The sequence below is a fragment of the Periophthalmus magnuspinnatus genome, chromosome 4, assembly GCF_009829125.3.
Source record: "Periophthalmus magnuspinnatus isolate fPerMag1 chromosome 4, fPerMag1.2.pri, whole genome shotgun sequence".
Classification (NCBI taxonomy): Eukaryota; Metazoa; Chordata; class Actinopteri; order Gobiiformes; family Gobiidae; genus Periophthalmus; species Periophthalmus magnuspinnatus.
Genome location: NC_047129.1, coordinates 32,500,257 through 32,520,374, shown reverse-complemented (window position 1 = coordinate 32,520,374; position 20,118 = coordinate 32,500,257). Strand labels below are relative to the sequence as shown.

General features: G+C 40.8%; 1 protein-coding gene across 1 annotated transcript in view; it reads right to left on the bottom strand.

The window, feature by feature from the left end:
- dennd1b (DENN/MADD domain containing 1B) overlaps positions 1 to 20,118 on the bottom strand; it is a 248,526-nt gene that overhangs the window by 29,649 nt on the left and 198,759 nt on the right. The window contains exons 14-16 of the mRNA XM_055221560.1: positions 10,439 to 10,529; positions 9,418 to 9,458; positions 1,409 to 1,444 (exon numbers count right to left, since the gene is read on the bottom strand). Coding sequence (XP_055077535.1) covers positions 1,409 to 1,444; positions 9,418 to 9,458; positions 10,439 to 10,529 — 168 coding nt within the window. The remainder of the gene's footprint in view (positions 1 to 1,408; positions 1,445 to 9,417; positions 9,459 to 10,438; positions 10,530 to 20,118) is intronic.

The following is a 20,118-nucleotide window of genomic DNA, read 5'->3' as shown; positions in this document are numbered from 1 at the left end:
CTGTCAACTGGACAAAAAGATGTTACGGTGAAGACGTTTCTGACTTAAAGTGTTTAAGGTTTGAAATAGACGGGAAGTTTATACTGTCTGAACAATTCCGGGCTATTTCAGTGAGCGTTAAACTGGAGAAACATAAGAGAATGAACCGACACGTCACAAGAGCAGCTCAGGACCACAGTCTGACGTTCAACGACGTCTCAAGAGGAGAGTTAAAGAAGCTATTTTTGTTAGGAAAGACAATCCTTCCTTAAACAGCAATGGCAGCCTGACACATAGTCTAACCCCGATCTATAACTCCATCATCAGACCCAAAGCAAACAAAGAAAACCAAGAGAACAATGAAGCAAGCCAGGATGCCCACAGATGTGAAAGCCCCATTAAGAGGTGTAGGAGTGTGCTACGTCTGTCTCAGCACAGGGCTCACTTAGTGTAGCTCAACAGACCCACGTTACAACTGTAAACAAAAGCACTTTACAGTTTCAGTGCAGAAAGTAAAGCTCGTAACCAGGAAACAAAGCTCGTAACAAGGAAATCAAGCTTGTAACAAGGAAATCGAGCTCGTAACCAGGAAACCGAGCTCGTAACCAGGAAACAAAGCTCGTAACCAGGAAACAAAGCTCGTAACCAGGAAACAAAGCTCGTAACCAGGAAATCAAGATCGTAACCAGGAAATCAAGATCGTAACCAGGAAATCAAGATTGTAACCAGGAAACAAAGCTCGTAACCAGGAAACAAAGCTGGTAAGTGTGCAGTGTAGAAGCTCCTCCTTCAGACAGATATGAGTCAGTGTCCAGCAGTAAACTGACCAGAGCTGAAGAAGAGGCTTGGACGAGCAGAGAAACATCTTCACTCCTACGACTTTTTGTCCAGTTGACAGATTTAACTTTTGGCTTTTACTATTTTCTGATCTGTGTTCTAATGTTGTTTCCTCATAACAAACAATTCATGACATCACAAGGTGGAACAGAGCATTTGGAGGTTTGCAGATGGAAACAATAATGGAGGATTAATCAATTTGGCATAAGATTAGAGTTAAGATTAAAGTTAGTTTTGGGACATGGTTAGCCCCAAATGCCAAACATTTAGGGACTACTTTTCTACCTGCTTGTTTCCATGGAGATGTTATTCCGTTCCCTGGAATATTTCACAGTTTTTACCTCCACGGAGACAAGTTACAGGTCAAATCCGTGGAGAGGCGACCCCGCTCACAGTGAGGAGATGGTTTTGAAGGTATTTTTGAGCAATAAAATCCTCTTTTTTCTTAAAATATAAACTACTAATTATAAACAAATAGAGTCGCTAATATCGCAACAAATCTGACAATATTAGTGAAGTGAAAAACAGTTAAAAAGAAGAAACATTTGAACAAACAGACGGAGAAAAGCATTGTGGGAAAATGTGACTTTACCTTGGTCACTGCGGTGTTGATGAAAGCTCCTCCTCTCTGTAAAACATAAAACACATTCAACTTTTACAAATATGACGGATTTTTTAATTAAACAAACGTAAAAAAAAACCCCAAAAAACTGTGACAAATTAAAGAAGATAATTATTCAGAATTTAAAGGCGCTAAACTCCATTTTTCTTCGTGTATTTGAGTCAGTTCTGGTCTTGTCCCAGCACAGATGTGTTACATAAGCAGCTCTCGAGGTCAAAATACGTCCTCTTTTTACAGGAAGTGCACTGTTAGCATGCTAGCTGTTAGCTTTACCGACATGCCAAACTCAATTTATTCCTAGATTTATTCTGTTTATACGCTGCACTGTTACTCTGTTGTACATAATAAGAAACACTGTGTTACATCAGAGTCTATGTTTAGTTTTTTTTTTTAAAGTTTATTTTTAAATTATTTTAAGCTGTTTATCCATTTTTTTGTTTTATTGCGTGTTCCATTTTCCTTCTGTTCTTTAACTGTGCGGTGCAACACTGGAATTTCCCCACTGTGCGACTAATAAACACAGATCTTATCTTATTTTAAACAAGTCTCTAAAAGTTGTGAAAAATGCTCATAAACTCGTCACGGTGAATCATTTTGAACTGAATTTGAATAAACTTTTTTTTTTTTTTTTTTTTTTACATAACTATAACAAAATTTCGCACTGTTCTGTTTTATAATATAATGTAAACCGCACTGAGGCACATTAAGAAAATACGAGGGTCATCCAATAAATAAGGTGAATTTTTTTTTTTTTTTTTTTTTTTTTTTAATTTTTTTTCACATGGATTTAATTTCTTTTGCAGATTAAAAAAAAAACAAAACAACAACTTTGAGAGTTTTGCATGCTCCAAAAACTCCAAAAACTTGATAACTGACCGCTGTTCAATTCTGGAGCTTCTTGGTCGGCCATCTTTGTTAATCGCCAAAACTCTCAAAGTGTTTTTTTTTTTAATCCATGTGAAAAACAAGTAAAACAAAAAAAATAAATTAAAAAAGTAAGCTTCTCTGTGTATTAAAAGTCCTGATTTATTGAATGACCCTCGTACATATATATGTTTATTCTCCATTGGGATGAATAATATTTGAACACGCAACTTTTCATCGTATTTTTCCAATTTATTTCAACAACAAAATCTTTATATAGCTGCGAAAATATCTAGTTTATATATTGTGTGTTTTTTCTGCGTTTGAAAAAAAACAAAAAAACAGCATAGTTCCGAGGGAGCGGTCTAATTGCTGCAGACTTCAAACTCCGGTAACAGCTCCCCAAAGGTTTCCCATTGACTGCTTTTAAAATCTCACTTCAGTAAATACACAGTTTTTTTTTACTGAGCTACGTTTAGCGGCTCCGAGGAGGCAGCGCTCCGGAATCTCAAGTGGATCTAACGTTTTCCTTCAGGGGAGACGGACCCGGGAACTGAACCCTCAACCTCGTGCGTAAAAATACAACAAAACCGCCGTCTAGAGCCGCGTTCAAGCGTAGATATCGGTAAAACGGCCGCGGTACGAAGCGGCAGAGTGACCCCCGTCCACACGAGCACCAGCCCCAGAACATTTACGAGTCGGTTCTGTTCACACCCGAGGCCCAATCTCATTAAATTAAATGCGTTTTATTCCGATTGCGCGGCGCTCGAGGAACTGGTTAAGATTCGCTGGTTCGGTCTCAGAGGTTAAATTAACAGTAATACGTCACAAATCTAATCCCCTGGGCTGTCTCTCACGTAACCTCTGCACTGTCTCCCATAGCAACGCCCCGCTGCAGCTGGTAAACTGACAGAGAAAGGAACGCAACCGGGAAAACAAGATCGTAACCAGGAAATAAAGACCGTAACCAGGAAATACAGCTCGTAACCAGGAAACCAAACTCATAGCCAAAGAAATCAAGAAACAAACCAAAAACGTAACCAGGAAACAAAGATCGTAACCAGGAAATAAAGTTCGTAACCAGGAAATACAGCTCTTAACTAGGAAACTAAGCTCGTAACCAGGAAACCAAACTCATAGCCAAAGAAATCAAGATCGTAACCAGGAAACAAAGATCGTGACAAGGAAATAAAGTTCGTAACCAGGAAACTAAGCTCGTAACCAGGAAACTAAGCTCGTAACCAGGAAATAAAGATCGTAACCAGGAAATAAAGATCGTAACCAGGAAATAAAGTTCGTAACCAGGAAACAAAGATCGTGACAAGAAAATAAAGTTTGTAACCAGGAAACCCATGCACGTAACTAGGAAACCAAGCTTGTAACCTGGAAACAAAGACTGTAACCAGGAAATCAAAATTGTAACTAGGAAACAAAGATCGTGACCAAGAAATAAAGTTCATAACCAGGAAACCCATGCACCTAACTTGGAAACAAAGCTCGTAATTAGGAAACAAAGATCGTTACAAGGAAATAAAGTTCGTAACCAGGAAACTAAGATCGTAACAAGGAAATCAAGATTGTGACCAAGAAATAAAGTTCGGAACCAGGAAATAAAGCTCGTAACCAAGGGAACGGTCACTGCCTGATTTGTTTGTCAAACTGAGCATGTCCAGATACTTTGGTGTGAGCCCTGAAGTTGCTGTAGTAACCGTACTTTGGACAAACCTAATTTATGAGGTTTGTGCGATTATATTTTATATTTTTATATTTTTATATTTTTATATTTATATTATAACCTGTGTTGCTGATAAATGATTTGATACTCGCTCAAAGTCGGTGAAGATTCTGTATTTAAACTGTTGAGTCTGACAGGTGAAACTTTGATGGTCAGGGGCAGATACGAGTGATTTTGTTTTTATTTCTAAGAATAACCTCAGTATATTTAAGCGAAGCAGGACGTGTGAATGTGTGAGAGGTTCCTTGATGCAACGTGTTTTGAGCCTTAAAGGTGAAAAGTGCTATAGAAAAATATGGTAAAAATTATTTTGAATTTTAAAATAATCCAGTAACTTAACCTCCTGAGACCTGACGTCCTCATCAACACATTTTGGGTTGTTTAGGCCACAGTGCAAATTTTTAGAAGAAGAACAGCAACAAGAACATGTTCAATTTTGAATATTTTTAAGATTTTAGAATATTTTTTTAATTTTTAATTTTAATGTACTTTTATTTTATTTTTTATTTTATTTTTTTATTTATTTTATTTATTTGTCTTTTATTATTAATTTTTATTTTATTTTTGTATTGTGTTTTAATGTATTCTTTTTTATTTAATTTTTATTTTTAATGTAATTTAATTTTTATTTATTTTTTTATTGTATTTAATGTATTATTTATTTTTATTTTTTTTATTATTATTATTATTATTATTATCTATTATTCCCAGGTGAATGAGTCTTAAAGGTCCTGGATTACACTAAATAGTCTCCTGTGAGCTTCAGGTCATAACAGATCAGAAAACAGTGTAATATGAGCCCTTTAAACTGCGTCAAATATATGTATTCTTTCTTTTTTAATTAATTTGATTAGATACAAACAATTCAAATATGTAATGGTTTAAATACATTTAATTTTTTATAATTATTTTTTATTTGATCAATTAAAGAGCTAACAACGCAGTACGAGTATGGTGAGTTTAAAGGTGCAATACGCAACTTTTCTGGTGAAATGTCAGCTAATGGTTTGTCTAATAACTTTGCTTGGAATGTTCCACAGTACGGCATTAAACACATCTATCTCCAAGGGCATAAGGTGACAGTGGATGCCGGTAACCCAAGTTATAGGTCAGATCCGTGGAGCGGCGTCCATGCTCAATGTAAGAGTAGATGTTTCATTAAACCATTCGCAACTGAATAAATGCAAATGGATAAAATTAATGCCATACTGTGGAAAAATTGTCAAAATACTGAAAAAGACCAAAAGAAAACCAAACTATATTCATCTAGAAGTATAATAGATCTAGAATATCTGATTTAAAAGCATTTTCGTAGCAGTTTTGAAGCTTTAAAAGTGACACGAGCCTGATGGATTTGTCAACGCTAACATTCTGACATGACATCTCCCCGTCTCCCCTCTCTCTCTCTCTCTCTCCTCTTTTGTTCTTCTTTCCGTCTTATCTCTCCTTTCTTTTTCGTCTTGTTAGCTAAACGGCTATACAGCTAGCGGGAAAAAAATATCTGAAGAGGTGAGGGTCTTTTTTTCTTATAGATCGCTGCCAGTCAGAAAATATGAACTTTAAACCGAGCTTCTGAAGACCACTCTGGAGGACTAATTCAAGATGGGAGCAAAAGAGAGGAAGAGGAGGAGCGGGGGGAGGAGGAGGAGCGGGTAGTGACATAGATGAAAGGGTGAGAGAGGGGGGGAGGAAGAGGAGAAGACATGTATTTCAATGGAGGACTGTCAAATCAACATGTCCGCCCCGAAAAGAAGGCTGCTGTCACGTCAGATCGCTCGTCTCGTAGCGGAGGGATGTCGTCCTGCACGCGCCGCTTCACACGCCAAACGCACCCCGGTCTGTAACACGGACGCCACCCGGGCCGGCTCCGCAGCACCGCACATCAAACGCACCCGTCCGGTCGAGCTAGCTAGTCCGTCACGCCGCTAATTTAATAAGGTCCAGGAAATGAAAAAGGAAAGAGGTGCTGGGTGGGTGAGTCTGGTGTTGTAAAGAGAGAGACGTAGTGAAGAAAAAAGAGAGGGAGAAGTCCATCCATCCATCTTCTTCTACTTATTCAGGGCGGGGGGAGGGGTTTAAGCAGGGGCTCCCACGCTTCCCTCACCCCAGACACTTCCTTTAGCTCGCCCGGTGGGATCTCAAGGAGATCAAACCAGCCAGTCCTAAGTCTTTCCTTGGGGCCTCCTCCTGGTGGGACATGAACTTCTCTCTCCAGGGACCAGACGCCCGAGGAGCTCGGAGTAGAGCCGCTGCTCCTCTCAACGTGGAGGAGCAGCGGCTCTACTCCGAGCTCAGAGTAGAGCCGCTGCTCCTCTCGACGTGGAGGAGCAGCGGCTCTACTCCGAGCTCCTCGCGTGTGGAGAGAGCGCCCAGTCGCCCTCAGAGGAAACTCATTTTGATTGGTTGTGTCATGATCATAAGTGAGAGAAGGAACAGAGATCTAAACCAGGACTAAACCAGGACTGAACCAGGACTTAACCAGGACTAAACCAGGACTTAACCAGGACTAAACCAGGACTAAACCAGGACTGAACCAGGACTTAACCAGGACTAAACCAGGACTGAACCAGGACTAAACCAGGACTAAACCAGGACTAAACCAGGACTGAACCAGGATTTAACCAGGACTAAACCAGGACTAAACCAGGACTGAACCAGGACTAAACCAGGTCTAAACCAGGACTGAACCAGGACTAAACCAGGACTAAACCAGGACTAAACCAGGTCTGAACCAGGACTAAACCAGGACTAAACCAGGACTGAACCAGGACTTAACCAGGACTAAACCAGGACTAAACCAGGACTAAACCAGGACTAAACCAGGACTGAACCAGGATTTAACCAGGACTAAACCAGGACTAAACCAGGACTGAACCAGGACTAAACCAGGTCTAAACCAGGACTGAACCAGGACTAAACCAGGACTAAACCAGGACTAAACCAGGACTGAACCAGGACTAAACCAGGTCTAAACCAGGACTAAACCAGGTCTAAACCAGGTCTAAACCAGGTCTAAACCAGGTCTAAACCAGGACTAAACCAGGTCTAAACCAGGACTGAACCAGGACTAAACCAGGTCTAAACCAGGACTGAACCAGGACTAAACCAGGACTAAACCAGGACTAAACCAGGTCTGAACCAGGACTAAACCAGGACTAAACCAGGACTGAACCAGGACTAAACCAGGACTAAACCAGGACTAAACCAGGACTGAACCAGGATTTAACCAGGACTAAACCAGGACTAAACCAGGACTGAACCAGGACTAAACCAGGTCTAAACCAGGACTGAACCAGGACTAAACCAGGACTAAACCAGGACTGAACCAGGACTGAACCAGGACTAAACCAGGTCTAAACCAGGACTAAACCAGGTCTAAACCAGGACTAAACCAGGTCTAAACCAGGTCTAAACCAGGACTAAACCAGGTCTAAACCAGGACTAAACCAGGACTAAACCAGGTCTAAACCAGGTCTAAACCAGGACTAAACCAGGTCTAAACCAGGACTAAACCAGGACTAAACCAGGACTAAACCAGGTCTAAACCAGGACTAAACCAGGTCTAAACCAGGACTAAACCAGGTCTAAACCAGGTCTAAACCAGGACTAAACCAGGTCTAAACCAGGACTAAACCAGGACTAAACCAGGACTAAACCAGGACTAAACCAGGTCTAAACCAGGACTAAACCAGGACTAAACCAGGTCTAAACCAGGACTAAACCAGGACTAAACCAGGACTAAACCAGGTCTAAACCAGGTCTAAACCAGGACTAAACCAGGTCTAAACCAGGACTAAACCAGGACTAAACCAGGTCTAAACCAGGTCTAAACCAGGTCTAAACCAGGACTAAACCAGGTCTAAACCAGGACTAAACCAGGACTAAACCAGGTCTAAATCAGGACTAAACCAGGACTAAACCAGGTCTAAACCAGGACTAAACCAGGTCTAAACCAGGACTAACCAGGTCTAAACCAGGTCTAAACCAGGACTAAACCAGGACTAAACCAGGTCTAAACCAGGACTAAACCAGGTCTAAACCAGGACTAAACCAGGTCTAAACCAGGACTAAACCAGGACTAAGCCAGGACTAAAGCAGGACTAAACCAGGTCTAAACCAGGACTAAACCAGGACTAAACCAGGACTAAACCAGGTCTAAATCAGGACTAAACCAGGACTAAACCAGGTCTAAACCAGGACTAAACCAGGTCTAAACCAGGACTAAACCAGGACTAAACCAGGACTAAACCAGGACTAAACCAGGACTAACCCAGGTCTAAACCAGGTCTAAACCAGGACTGAACCAGGACTAAACCAGGACTAAACCAGGTCTAAACCAGGACTGAACCAGGACTAAACCAGGACTAAACCAGGTCTAAACCAGGTCTAAACCAGGACTAAACCAGGTCTATAGACTGTGCAGTAAATGAGGAGCTTTGCGTTCGGACTCTGCTCCTTCTCCACAGTCTGATCCACCCGTCAGTCTCTCGCTCCATCCTCCTCTCGCTCTGAACAAGAGAAGGAGGAGGGATGGAGAGACGGAGAAGAGGGAGGAGGAGTGTGGCATTAGGTGGAGGAAGAACAAGGTTGTTTAAGAATACGGAAACTGGTGGTAAGTCAAAAGAAATAGTTTTTATTGGTCAAGGCACATCTGTAGTCGCTTTTTGGAACTGAAGATTTTATTCGAGTTGTGATGAGGCGAAATTTTAGTTTCCATCGTCTTAAATTTGCGCGGTTCAGTTTTTTTTATACAGTTTTGGGCAAAAAAAAAAACCCAGGATCATGTAGAGGGTTAATACGAACATTTAAGATCAAAATGATGAGTCTGACAGCAGCAGGTACAGAGAGAGGACACAGTTTGTCAAAAAAAACAAAAACAAAACTCAAAATAACAAAAAATAAATAAATCAAAATAACTAAAAAACAAAACAAAAAAAACCTAAAAATAATAGAAAAAATAAAGAAAATAAACAAAAAAATTAAAATAACTAAAAACATTATAAAATAAAAAATATAATAAAAAAAATCAAAATAACTAAAAAAAAAACTAAAAATAACAAAAAATACAGAAAATAAACAATAAAAACCCTGAAAATAGCAAAAATAATAATAATAAAATAACAAAACAAAAAAACAAACAAACCTCAAAATAACAAAAAAATAACAAAAAAACAAAAAAAACTTAAAAGGTAAACTTAAAAATAAAAACCCCAGGATCATGTAGAGGGTTAATACATTTAAGACCAAAATGACGAGTCTGACAACAGCAGAGACAGAGAGAGAGGAGACAGTTTGTCAATAGAAAGTGAATTGGAGCGAGCAGGTTGCTAGCAGGTTAGCTACGTCCATTTATATAAACAGTCTAAGATGATGTGAGTACCTTGACCGTGTGCATCCACTGCTGGTAATGTCTGGAATTACCTGCACAAAAAAACAAAACAAGAATTAACAAAAAGTCATCAGGGTTTAACCATGTCGAGTTAGCGTTATAAAGTTAGCGGTGTAGAGTTAGCAGTGTGTAGAGTTAGCATGTGGAGTTAGCCATGTAGAGTTAGTATGTAGAGTTGGCCCTGTAGTTAGCTGTGTAGAGCTAGCTGTGTAGCATTAGCATGAGGAGTTAGCTGTGTAAAGTTAGCGGTTTAGAGTTAGCAGTGTGTAGAGTGAGCGTGCAGTGTTAGCATGTGGAGTTAGCCATGTAGAGTTAGCTGTATGGAGTTAGCCGTGTAGAGTTAGCAGTATAGAGTTAGCGCATAGAGTTAACCGTATAGCGGTGTAGAGTTAGCCGTATCGAGTTAGCAGTGTAGAGTTAGCCATACAGAGTTAGCCGTGTAGAGTTAGCAGTATAGAGTTAGCGCATAGAGTTAACCGTATAGCGGTGTAGAGTTAGCCGTATCGAGTTAGCAGTGTAGAGTTAGCCATACAGAGTTAGCAGTGTAGAGTTAGCCGAATAGAGTTAGTCGTGTAGTTATCCGCATAGAATTAGCTGTATAGAGTTAGCCATGTAGAGTTAGCCGTATAGCGTTAGATGTGTAGTTAGCCGTATAGAGTTAGCCATGTAGAGTTAGCCGTATAGTTAGCCATATAGAGTGAGTTGTGTAAAGTTAGCTGTATAAAGTTAGCGGTGCAGAGTTAGCCGTGTAAAGTTAGCCGTATAACGTTAGTGTGTAGAGTCAGCCGTATAGAGTTAGCTTGTAGAATCAGCCGTATAGAATTAGCCGTATAGCATTAGCCGTGTAGTTAGCCGCATAGAGTTAGTCATATAGAGTTAGCGATGTAGTTAGCCATTTAGAGTTAGCCATGTAGAGTTAGTGCGTAGTTAGAAGTGTAGGGTTAGCTGTATAGAGTCAGCGCGTAGAGTTAGCGCTGTAGAGTTAGCCGTACAGGGTTAGCCTTTTACTCACTGCCACAGAAGCCCCCCTCGGTGATCTCCTCTTCAAACACGTCCGTGAAACCTCGGCCTGCGTTCAATTTGGCCAAGCGTCCGTCGATAAACTGCGAGCATAAATCACAGGCTGGTTATTACGGGGAATACAAGCGACGCAGATCAGGCTAGCTAGGCGCGCGCTAATAGGATTTTCTAACCCGGAGCAGCTGAGGAGCCCGGTCTGTCTGCGTATAAGGAAGTTTCATTTCCTCTCTCTGTAAAGGCGCAGATCATAAAAGTCACAGTCGTAAATATGAGGAAGCTGGGACCGAGTTTCATGTTGTAAAGTCGGGCAGGATATTAAGCGCAAATGCGGGAGAGGCTCGAAATAACGTTAGCGATTAGGACTATTACGGGATTTTTTTGGGGGGTTATGATAAACATTTACAATAGCAAGTACAAAATTAATGGCGCACTATGAAACTTTTCTCCATCTCGCATATATTCAACAACAGGTGAATTTGTCGCTCAGAAATACCTCGAAAAAACACGTGTTCTCGCTATAAACGGGGGTCGCCTCTCCGCAGATCTGACCCGTAACGTAGCCACAAGCTTGCCTCCGTAAAAGTGAACCAATATCATCGCCACGGAGATGATGAGATTGAGTATCCTCCGCCAGAAAAGTTACAGAGAGCATCTTTAAAACAGACGGGGGAGTCGTTTCGGTGCGGACGGAGAGTTCACCCGTCGACCCGCGCGCTGTTGCTGTGTCCTTTGGCAAGACGCTTCACCCATCTCGCCTGTGTATCTTCTCTCAAACAGAAAACGCTCCGTTCCACCCTGTGATGTCATCGCGTGGTGATACAGGAAGTGCTCCGCTGTGTTTTTAAACTCCACACACCTTCATTTCTAGGATCATTTGGATCATTTCCGGCCTGGAATTGCAAATCTACTACTGAACGTGATCATGACATCACGAGGTGGAACGGAGCGTTTTGAGGTTTGCAGATGTTACAGACTAATAATAAAGTGTCACCGAAACGTGCGAATGAAACAAAACACAACTCCAGGTCTGTTTTTGAGGAGGAAACGGCGTTAAAACACGACGGAAAGCTCAGAAGAGTCGATTTAAGATGCGAAAACAACATTTGTGGCTCAGAATCAGGCCCGTCCACAGAAATTTCGGGGACTGGGTCAACAAGCTTCACATGGGCCCCCCCCCTCGCCCCAATTCTGGGCTGCTAAAACCCATTAGCCCCGCCCTCTCTGAGATCATGACATCATCAAATCCTATATATCGCGATTCTAAACGTTTCACAAGTTTCCGGTTTGTGTTTTTTACGGGCGTCATTTTGAGAACTTTTTTTGCCTCGCGTGTTTGTCATTGTTCAAGTTTACGTACGTGTATAGCACATTTAGCGCATTTAAGGTGCGCTATGGAACTTTTACAGGTCACGGCTTGGCTCGTCTCCGTGGCGACGTCGTTCCGGAGTATGGCTTTAAATTTGCTCGACACAGACGAACGGATGACGTCACCCGGCAGAATTATGGGATAGAATAGATCCAATAGAACGTCTGTCACTGAATACACGCAATATATGCTAGCTTAATGCTATACTGCGGAAAATTTCGGGCCTTAATCAACAACTATTCCCCACCGTGGAAGTGTAAAGATGCTTTTTTTGTGATATATTTTTAAATTATTTGTGTAATAACAAAATAAAGATAACAAAAATAAGATTCCCCCCACAAAAAATGGTAAAAAAATAAATAAATAAAATGTTTTCTGATAAATTCATCCAGGGGTGTAGCGCCACAGTCTGGGGCCTGGGTACGAAGCATCTTGGGGGGCCCCTCATTACACGTTCTCTAATGTAAAATGCACATTACAGACTTTACGAGGGGCCCCTCTCTGTACTGGGCCCCTTGTACACAGCCCCCTTTACCCCCCCTCAGTCCGACGCCCCTGAGTTCATCCAAAATAAACTCAAATAAAATCCAAACTTTCTTAGCTAACGTGTTAATATGAACTTTCGTGGGCTTTTCGGCGACACGGCGGCTGCCAATACAGAAATAACGAACTGGTTTCAAAAATATCGACGTTTGAGTTGGAGATTAATTGTAGTTTTGATTCTGTTTAATTAGCGACAACACCACCCACCTCCTCCGCCCCATAACGCCGCTCTGTATCAAACATTACAAATAAACATATTGACACATGATTTTTGGCTGTAAAAATAAGATTAAAATAAAGTATTAAAGCTGATTTTTAATTATCAAAAATGTAATAATTATTTAAGTGACAGTTTTAACACTAGCGTGGCGTTAATTATTCTTATAAGTTATTTTCTTCTTAAAAATACACCTGGAATTGAATTGTCTTGTTTTATTCACGTATGTTTGAGTCTCGCTCTGTCTCGCTCCAGAGCTCAAACTACCGCGTTACACCTTGTGATGTCATCAGGTGGTATTCTGGGAAGTTTTACACCTTCGCTACGACAGATCCTGATCAGTAAAGCTAATGTTCCTAGCCTTATTTGAGCATTATGTGTGAAGATAGTAATGTAACTCCTGCGTTCTCACTTTCACCAGAGACTGTTTATATAAATGGAAATCATCTCTAACCTGCGAGCCCTGAACAGGAACTCTGGCTCCAATTCACTTTCTATTGAAAAACTGTGTCCTCTCTCTGTATCTGCTGCTGTGAGACTCATTTTGGTCTTAAATGTATTAACCCTCTACATGATCCTGGGGTTCATTTTTGAGTTTAAATTTTATTTTTATTTTTTTATTTTTTTTTAAGTTATTATTATTATTATTAGTTTTTTGTTTATTTTCTTTATTTTTTCTGTTATTTTTATTTATTTTTTTGTTATTTAGAGTATTTATTTATTTTTATTTATTTTTTTTAAACTGTGTCCTCTCTCTGTACCTGCTGCTGTCAGACTCATTTTGGTCTTAAATGTTCGTCTTAACCCTCTACATGATCCTGGGGTTCATTTTTGAGTTTACCTTTTAAGTTTTTTTTTTTGTTGTTTTTTTTTGTTATTTTTATTTTTATTTATTATTATTATTTTATTTTATTTTTTGAGTTTTTTTGTGTTTATTTTCTTTATTTTTTCTGTTATTTTAAGTTTTTTTTTTCTTTTTTTGTTATTTTTATGCATTTTTTTGTCATTTTGAGTTTTTTTGTTTGTTTTTTTTGAAAAACTGTCCTCTCTCTGTACCTGCAGCTGTCAGACTCATTTTGGTCTTAAATGTTCATATTAACCCTCTACATGATCCTGGAGTTCATTTTTGAGTTTACCTTTTAAGTTTTTTAGTTTATTTTTTATTTTTATTTATTTATTTATTATTATTATTTCTTTATTTTTTCTGTTATTTTTTGTTTTTTTTGTTCTTATTTTTTTATTATTATTATTATTTATTTTTGTTTATTTTCTTAATTTTTTCTGTTATTTTAAATTTTTTTTTTTTTTTCATTTTTCGTATTAACCGTCTACATGATCCTGGGGTTTTTATTTCACTTTCGTGTCTGTAAATCAAGATATGAACATTAATAACAGACAAATCAGGCGCCTTATTTCCCCGAGGTCACTCCCGCTAGCGTTAGCAACAGGTTTGATTGACAGCGTTGCTAAGCGTCCAGTCCCTGCTAAACCAGCGGTGAAGACGGGAAGCGGCGTTACCGTCAACAGCCTCGCTCCGGATTGGCTCTTTGGTTGCTATGACACTCAAACTTGGCTGAAATTAGCCGCTATCACTGCTAGCCTCGACGAGCTTCGTTTGACTGGAGCCAAACGCACTTCTTCATACAGCCGATGCTTTCAAAATAAATGTCAAAATAATAGTATGTTTTTGTGCTAATTCTGATTTAGATCAAGAGAATTATAAAACTATTGGGTTATTATTATTTATTTATTTATTTTTATTTATTTTTTATGTATTTAATTACTTCTTTTTTTTTCCATATTGATCCCTGTTTTGATTATAGTTTTTAGCATTAATTAGTATCTGCGTATCAATTTTTATTTATTTTTTACAGCTCAAAAACTGACTTTTTTTCGTGTTTTTTTTTAAATGTTTTGTTTGGGGGTTTTTTTTGTGTTTTTTTGTGGCAGCAAACTAACAAAACATATTTTTCCGTTGATTTTTTTAATCATTTTTTTCCCCAGCATCAACAACAATAAAACATTCGGGATTATCTGATTTATCTGATTATCTTTCCCGACTCCACTCAAATCCGCTCATTATCCCGTTTGTTTTTCCCGTTTTTTGAGCAGCGCCGGTGTCCAGGACGTGACCAGGGCCACACCTTTTAGGACGCCCCCCCCCCTTGGGACACCCCCCCCACGGGACACCCCCCCCTCCCCCTCCCCACCCTCTGGACCGGGCTCTCCGCTCACGCCCGCTCCTCCGGCCGCCGTCGTCATTATCCCGTTTTAATGAGAGGTGAAGAGGCAGCACAGACACGGAGAGGCCAATTAGTGCTCGTAATCAACCCCATCATCGCCACGGCAACCCCCCCCCCACCCCACCCCCACCTGCTCTGTGCGCACACGCGTCGGGTTTGTGGACTCTGCGGGGACTTTACGTTGAGTTGTTGAGTTGTTTTTCATTTGTGGACGACTCCCGATCGTCTCCTTAACTGTAATGACACAACGCCGCTGCTTATTATAATATTTACATTTTATTGTATTTTATTTTCTGTTATGCAATTTTTTATTTTATTTAGAAAAACAAACAAACAAATAAATAAATAAATCTGAATTATTATATATTTAAACTTACATAAGCACGTTAGAACTTTTTTTGGTCTGTTATTTGTTTTCTTCTGGACAGATGGCATTGTGTTGCTTAGAATTTTCCACAGTAAAGCTTTAAAACAACAACAACAACAACAACAACAACAACAACAACAAAAAACAACAACTAAAATCTAACTTAAATTCATTTCATTATGTTTTTTTTTTTTTTTTATTAACTTGAAAATAATTAAAATAAAAGTAGTAAAGTGCTGGACTTCAGTATCATTTTTATGTATCTGTACTTTTAACTTTTACTTGAGTACATTTGAGAGCAGTATTTGTACTTTGTACCAGGGGGCCCCCAAATATGTATCAACAGGCCTGTTATGGGCCTTAAATCTCCAAAAAAGGCCGATATTTATTTATTTTTTCTCTTTTTTCTTCTTTTATTTTTTTTTCTCTTAAGAATAAGCACTAAACTTAATTTTAGCACTTAAATGTGAAGAAATAACTGCACAAAATGATTCTCCGCAGCTCTGTTTTTAGGTTTGTGATAAAAAAAAAGGGCTGTGGGTGAGTTTGTAGTGGATTTAAAACACATTAATTGAGCAAAACAATTCAAAATTCAGGCCAAAATATCAGCAGAGTTGACAATTGAACCTTCTTCCTATTAATTTATATTACAGGGGGGCCCAAGTGACGCTTCTTGCCCCGGGGCCCCCAAATTTCTGTCGACGGCCCTGCTATCGGCCTTAAATCTCCAAAAAACGCCAAAATTTAGTTTTTTTCCCTTAAGAATAAGCATTAAACTTAATTTTAGCACTTAAATGTGACGAGATAACTGCACAAAATGATTCTACGCAGCTCTGTTCTTCGGTTTGTGATAAAAAAAAATGGCCGTGTGGGAGTTTGTAGCGAATAAAAAAAAAAAAAAAAAAATCGTCCGATCTCTAGGTTCCTGCCCCCACAACGCGCTGAATACCTGTCCACACACACACACGCACTTCACCCTTTCCTCGTCTTCCTCCCGCTCTCCGCTCGGCACGATAGCCCCCGAGGAGTACCCGCCCGCGTGGACCTTAATTAGCCGTACGTCCACAACAGCGGCGCGTGTGATCGGCGAACGAGGCCTTTGTGTTTTCGGCGAAGGAGAGACGGGAGAAAGGAGCATCAGCGGCGGCGGCACAAAGGCGGCGCGTGAGGTTTACGTGTGTTTTACTGCGCGCAAGTTGTGTTGAGTAAATGAGGGTCGACTGACAGAGAGCACTTTTGTCCTTTTGAACGTTAGGCACAAAGACGAGGGTTTAAACGGCGTGACGTCTCCTGCGTTTATCTTATCCCGGAAACATCTCCACTTCTTTCACAAAGCTCTGTTCGATTATCTCTATTATCGAAGACGTGGTAAGGACGCGGCGATACCGATTCCGATACTACACCCGATTCCCGATACCAACCGATACCGCAGCAGAAACAAAACTCGAATAAGACCAAACTGATCCACACGTGAACGGCTTTGCGTAAATAAAAGTTTAAACGTTTTGAGAGTTTCCGGGGAGACTAGAACCAAACCGATATCCGATCCAGCTCAATTTTTTGTTAATTAGGAAAAATAAATTAATAAATAAATTTGAATGACTTTATATTTAAACGTACCTAAGTTTGTTGTAAATTTTCTGGTCTGTTATCTGTTTTCTTCTGTATAGATGGTATTGTGATGCCTAGAATGTTCCACAGTAAAGCTTAAAAAAATAAAAATAAATAAATAAAATCTAACTTAAATTCATTTCATTATGTTTTTTTTGTTTTTTTTGTCACCCTGAAAATAATTAAAATAAAAGTAGTAAAACGCTGCATTTAAGTAGAATATTTACGTATCTGTACTTTACTTAAATACATTTTACAGTGGATACTTTTACTTTTACTTGAGTACATTTACTTGTTGTTGTAAGGACGCGGCGATACCGATTCCGATACTACAACCGATTCCCGATACCAACCGATATCGCAGCAGAAAGAAGAGAAGGGAGAGGGGGAAAAGAAGCGAGAGGGGGACAGTAAGAGGGGGGAGGGGGACAGTAAGAGGGGGGAGGGGGACAGTAAGAGGAGGACAGTAAGAGGGGAGAGGGGGACAGTAAGAGGAGGACAGTAAGAGGGGAGAGGGGGACAGTAAGAGGAGGACAGTAAGAGGGGAGAGGGGGACAGTAAGAGGGAGACAGTAAGAGGGGAGAGGGGGACAGTAAGAGGGAGACAGTAAGAGGGGGAGGGGGACAGTAAGAGGGGGGAGGGGGACAGTAAGAGGGGGGAGGGGGACAGTAAGAGGGGGGAGGGGGACAGTAAGAGGGGAGAGGGGGACAGTAAGAGGAGGACAGTAAGAGGGGAGAGGGGGACAGTAAGAGGGGGAGGGGGACAGTAAGAGGGGGAGGGGGACAGTAAGAGGGGGGAGGGGGACAGTAAGAGGGGAGAGGGGGACAGTAAGAGGAGGACAGTAAGAGGGGAGAGGGGGACAGTAAGAGGGGGACAGTAAGAGGGGGAGGGGGACAGTAAGAGGGGGGAGGGGGACAGTAAGAGGGGGGAGGGGGACAGTAAGAGGGGAGAGGGGGACAGTAAGAGAGGAGAGGGGGATCATCGTGGTATCGGAATCGGTATCGAGTCTCTTCCTAATCGAGTCTGTAGTCCCGGCGTCTCCAGGGTCCGTCCCGGCGTCTCCAGGGGGGGTCCCTCTATAATCGTACCCTGGGATGACGCATGGGGAGGGGGGATTACAGCAGCGTCTGGGAGCCATTTGTCGGATCGTGGCCCATAAAGAGTGAGAGCCGGGGGAGCGCGGGTGACGTCAGCGCGGCGGGTTTGGGGTTTGGCCACGTCCCGGCGCAGATCGAGCGAGGAATGTGCGTCGGGCGGGAGACGTGTCCCGCACTGGAAAAAGGAACTGGTCTACGGTGAACGGTTTGGGTCGGACGTGTTTAGACGAGTATCTGGCACTTGTTTGTGTTCGATTTGTACGAGAAAATCTACGGAAACCACGACGTAAAGTTCAAGACGTTAAAATGCACGTGGAAAATTGAAAAAAAAAAGTCACATTTTGGTGAAGTTTATCATTTTACTTCCGGGTTGGACATGGGCCGCCTACCAAGAAATAATCGCGTAACTCAGGGGCCACTTTTTTAACTTGTTCATAAACTTTCTGTTTTTATTACTTATTCAATTTACAAATATTCTGTCCGTATTTTCGTAAATGTAAAAACAAATCTCCTGATAAACTGACATTTTAAAACAGTCAGACCTTTTAATTTACCTCGTTGTCGGCCGCATGAAATGACACAGCGGGCCACGTTTCGCCCATGGGCCTTGAGTTTGACACATGCTGTGACTGTTACCTAGCAACCGTAAACACACAAAACTGTCTGAACAGAATCCGAGACACAACAAGAGCCACAGACACAAGAGCCAGAGCCACAGGAGCCAGAGCCACAACAGCCACGGACACAAGAGCCAGAGCCACAAGAGCCACACACATAAGAGCCACAGACACAAGAGCCACGGACACAAGAGCCAGAGACACTAGAGCCAGAGTCACAAGAGCCACAGACACAAGAGCCACAGACACAGGAGCCAGAGACACAAGAGCCACAGACACAAGAGCCACAGACACAAGAGCCAGAGACACTAGAGCCAGAGTCACAAGAGCCACAGACACAAGAGCCACAGACACAAGAGCCAGAACTGATGTGAGGAGAGCCAGACACAAGAGACAGAAACTAGAGATGTTTATCTGGAATGTTCTACACTATTGCACTGGACTCATCAGTTTCCATAGATACGAGCGGGAGTTTACAAATCGGATCTATGTGGAGGCAAGCCCACTCAATGTAAGAAGTGTGTATATATATATATATATATATATATATATATATATATATATATATATATATATATATATATGTCTTTCAAGGTACTTTTGTGCACCCATAATTGAATAAATACATAAATAAATAAATGAAAATTTTAAGCCATTATGTGTAATGTTCAAGGCAAAACAATTAAATCTCCACGGAGACAAGCTCAAACCTGAAAAGTTACTTAGTGCACTTTAAAATGCAGTTCATAAATAAGTCCTTTCCGTGTGCGTCATTAAACAAAGTAAAAACACATTGAAAGTCCATTGTTTCCACTTGAGCTCGTCTCCTTAATCAGAATCAGTGCAGGGGAGTAGTGTTAAGTGTCTGCCCTCCAACCAGAGAGCCGCCAGTTCCAATCGACTGCACGTGACTCACTGGTACGTCATCCATTACTCACGACTTTAGCATCTGATTTTTAATACTTTGGACAACACTAGTAACAGTACGAACCAGGGATGGAACAATAAACAATAATATCGTTTATCGAGTTAAAAAGGGTCGACATTAAATCATTTACGGGACATTTTAAATAATCTCCAACAAAGATAATCGCAGTTATATCACCAAAATGTGCAGAAAAAAAATTTTATCAACAGGGGCGTCGACAGGAAAGGGCAAAGGGGGCTGTTGTCGGGGGGGGCAGCGTCTTAGGGGGCCCCGAATTGTGCTTTCTTCCTATTAATTTGTATTACAGGGGGGCACGTGAGGCTTGCTGCTCCCAACCCCTTAAATTGCAGTTGACGGCCCTGCGCGTCCGTAATATTCTGTATATTCGTATAATCGTAAAAGTATTTAGGCCTAGTACGCACATAATACTTCTATGTTTCTTACTCCTGATTTAAACAAAGACGACGCATTCACAACTTTATAATGAGCATCACCTGTTCTGCTTTCGTTTCATTAAAACTTTAACCCCGTAGGCTCCTTCCTCCTCCTCCTCTTCCTCCTCCTCTTTACATTATACTGTGCCTGGAGCAGTACACACACACACACACACACACACACACACACACACACACATATATACATAAATACATAAGGAGCAGTATTACACATATAGATACAAACTC